Source organism: Cyprinodon variegatus, unplaced genomic scaffold, assembly GCF_000732505.1.
Source record: "Cyprinodon variegatus isolate N-32 unplaced genomic scaffold, C_variegatus-1.0 Scaffold1301, whole genome shotgun sequence".
Taxonomy (NCBI): Eukaryota; Metazoa; Chordata; class Actinopteri; order Cyprinodontiformes; family Cyprinodontidae; genus Cyprinodon; species Cyprinodon variegatus.
The window spans coordinates 27,325-29,831 of record NW_015151754.1 but is presented as its reverse complement, the minus strand read 5'-3'; the positions used below and the strand labels follow the sequence as shown (position 1 = coordinate 29,831).

Here is a 2,507-nt window from a genome sequence, read left to right as displayed (position 1 = left end):
TCCATTTATCTGTTTACTACAGTGTGTTGAATTCATGTTAATGTGGATTTAAAGACATTTCAATTAGTGGAAAAAATTTCAGGGGGGAATAAAAAAATAAAAAAAAAATAAAAAAAAAATAAAAAGTCTAATCAACCAAAACTTTTGCGACCCCCATGTGGACCCCCTGTTGAAGACCTCCGCTCTAGATGTTCAAAGACATTAATTTAATAGATGTTTTCCTGTGTGTAGGTACTGGATCTGCTTTTATTTTTAGCTTGATGAAGAAATTTTGACTAACTTTTTCTTTATTAGTAAGATAGAGTCACTTTGTTCAAATATTATACCCCACATAACACAGATTCCAGAAAAAAAAAATAATCCACTGGAATTTAACTTCTTTTAAAATTTAACTCTTTTTTTTTTTTTTTTACTTTTGATGACTGAGAATCTTCACCAGTACATAATCATTAGCTTTTATTTTGAAAACGGAAGTTATATTAGTTGTTAGTAAATTCCAGATTTTTGATCTTGGTTGAAGTTTAAACTGACGTTAATCGTTAATAAAACTATATATTTTTTTTATTAAAGACGCTTTTACCATCTTAACACAGATATTGAAAGTTTATATTGAATTTAAAAGGTAAAATGTATTTTTTAGAGGACTCTTTTTAAGACATCTAGACGTGGTATGCTGATGTGGCACTGCCCGCCCCGCCTCCTCTGCCTCACGCACTTCCGACTAACTCCGTTCCTCTTCCTGCACATGTAATCATGGCGCCCCCCATTCCTCTGCTCGCAGGTAATTGATAGTTAAATGTCTGCTTTCAAAAGTCTCTGCATGAATGTTTATCGTTCAAGCTGTGATGTCAGCAGCTGATCGGTAAATTACAGTAATAGTTTCTGGTGAAGCGCTTCTCTTCACTGTGGACTAGCGTTTAACCAGACTCCCTAAGAAATCTGTTTTACATCTGTTCGGGCGTAAAATCTAAGCTCCGGCAGCAGGAACTTCAACTCCTTGAAAACAGCAGACCAAGCCGGTTAATTCGGCTTGAATAAAATCGGCCTAAACGTTTTTGTTGAAAGACGAGAATGAAAAATACCTGCACCAACATGGCAGCTGACTGACCTACTAATGCTCATATTCTCTACACAAAAACATGGAGATCCGCAGGTTCCGCTGCTGTCTGTGGCTCTGGGTTTTTACCGAATATATAAAGTTATCATGCTTAGTCTAGAAAATAGATTAATTTAATTTTATCTGGTGGTTTTATCTTTGCATTTTGATCAAACTTCTAAATCTGAGAAAGTTTGAATAAGATTCAGTGTAGAAGCAAAACAACAAACTGGATTTTATAGTTCTGGGTGATATCTTTGAATGATACAGATAAACGGATGGGGGGAAAATATAACTTACTTTACTGTCGGGTATAAAATAAATTAGTTTAATAAATATTTTGATTTTTCTGAAATATGCCTCAATTCAATTCAACACACATCATCTGAAGTCACTTTGCAGTTCACCAGATCATACAGTCAGATTGATTCAAAGTCCTCTATCTAAGGAAAACCAGTTGATTGCATTGACTCATTGACTCAAATACAATCCCTCACACTAAGCATGCTTGTAGCGACAGTGGAGAGGAAAAACTCCCTTTTAACAGGAAGAAACCTCCAGCAGAACCAGGCTCAGTGTGAGCGGCCATCTGCTGAGGCCGACTGGGGTTCAAGGAGACAGAATCAGAAGTCACAAACTAATGCTGCAGTAAAATCCTTTAGTTATTGGGAACAAACCTGTGTGAGAATCAAGCAGGTTTTATTTCCTCCTCATAGATCCTTGGTTTAAACCTTCTGATGTTGGGATAGATGGATAAAAGAGGATCTGAATCTAATAATTAGGACTCAGAACCTTCTGCTAATGTTGGCTAACAAACAGCTATTAAGTGTATTATTAACACCTGTGGGTCAGAATAGGCTGAAATAATAACTCCTGTTTAACTAAACCCGTATTCAGGTGCAGCCACTGATCCCTATTTATTCACTGGATTGCTGATTGCCACAAAAAAAGTAAAGCAAACGTCCGCCATATTGGTACTCCCCACACCCACAGAGACGCACAGTAAAAATGCCTACACCTGTAGCAGCCTACAAACAAGCAGTTTGCCAGCTGTGTGAAGTCTTTCCACCAAAAAGTGGATGTGCTAACCAAGAAAATCCACATATATGCCGATGTATCCTATAGTATGATATGTAGCATAACATTAGTCTGGCTATTTCGGACCAACTTGAAGATATTGACTGAGTTAGCCATTGACATTGTGCTTAAAGTTAGAAAATAGAAATTAAATAGAAAGCAATTCCCTTTGAAATATCAATGTAATAATTATTAAGTGGTTGACGCTGAGGTTTTTGTAATATTTGTTATATTGCTCACATGAAAAAATTATGTGCTGAAGTATACTGCATGTTATATTGAGGGAAAAAAACAATTGAAACATTTGACCCAAACATATATATATATATATATA

General features: G+C 35.9%; 1 protein-coding gene across 1 annotated transcript in view; it reads left to right on the top strand.

Annotated features, from left to right (window-relative positions):
* Positions 1-713: 713 nt before the first annotated feature.
* Positions 714-2,507, top strand: part of eif2a (eukaryotic translation initiation factor 2A) — a 16,972-nt gene continuing 15,178 nt past the window's right edge. Inside the window, exon 1 of the mRNA XM_015402114.1 lies at positions 714-781. Within this exon, the coding sequence (XP_015257600.1) occupies positions 754-781 (28 nt within the window). The 5' untranslated portion in view covers positions 714-753. The remainder of the gene's footprint in view (positions 782-2,507) is intronic.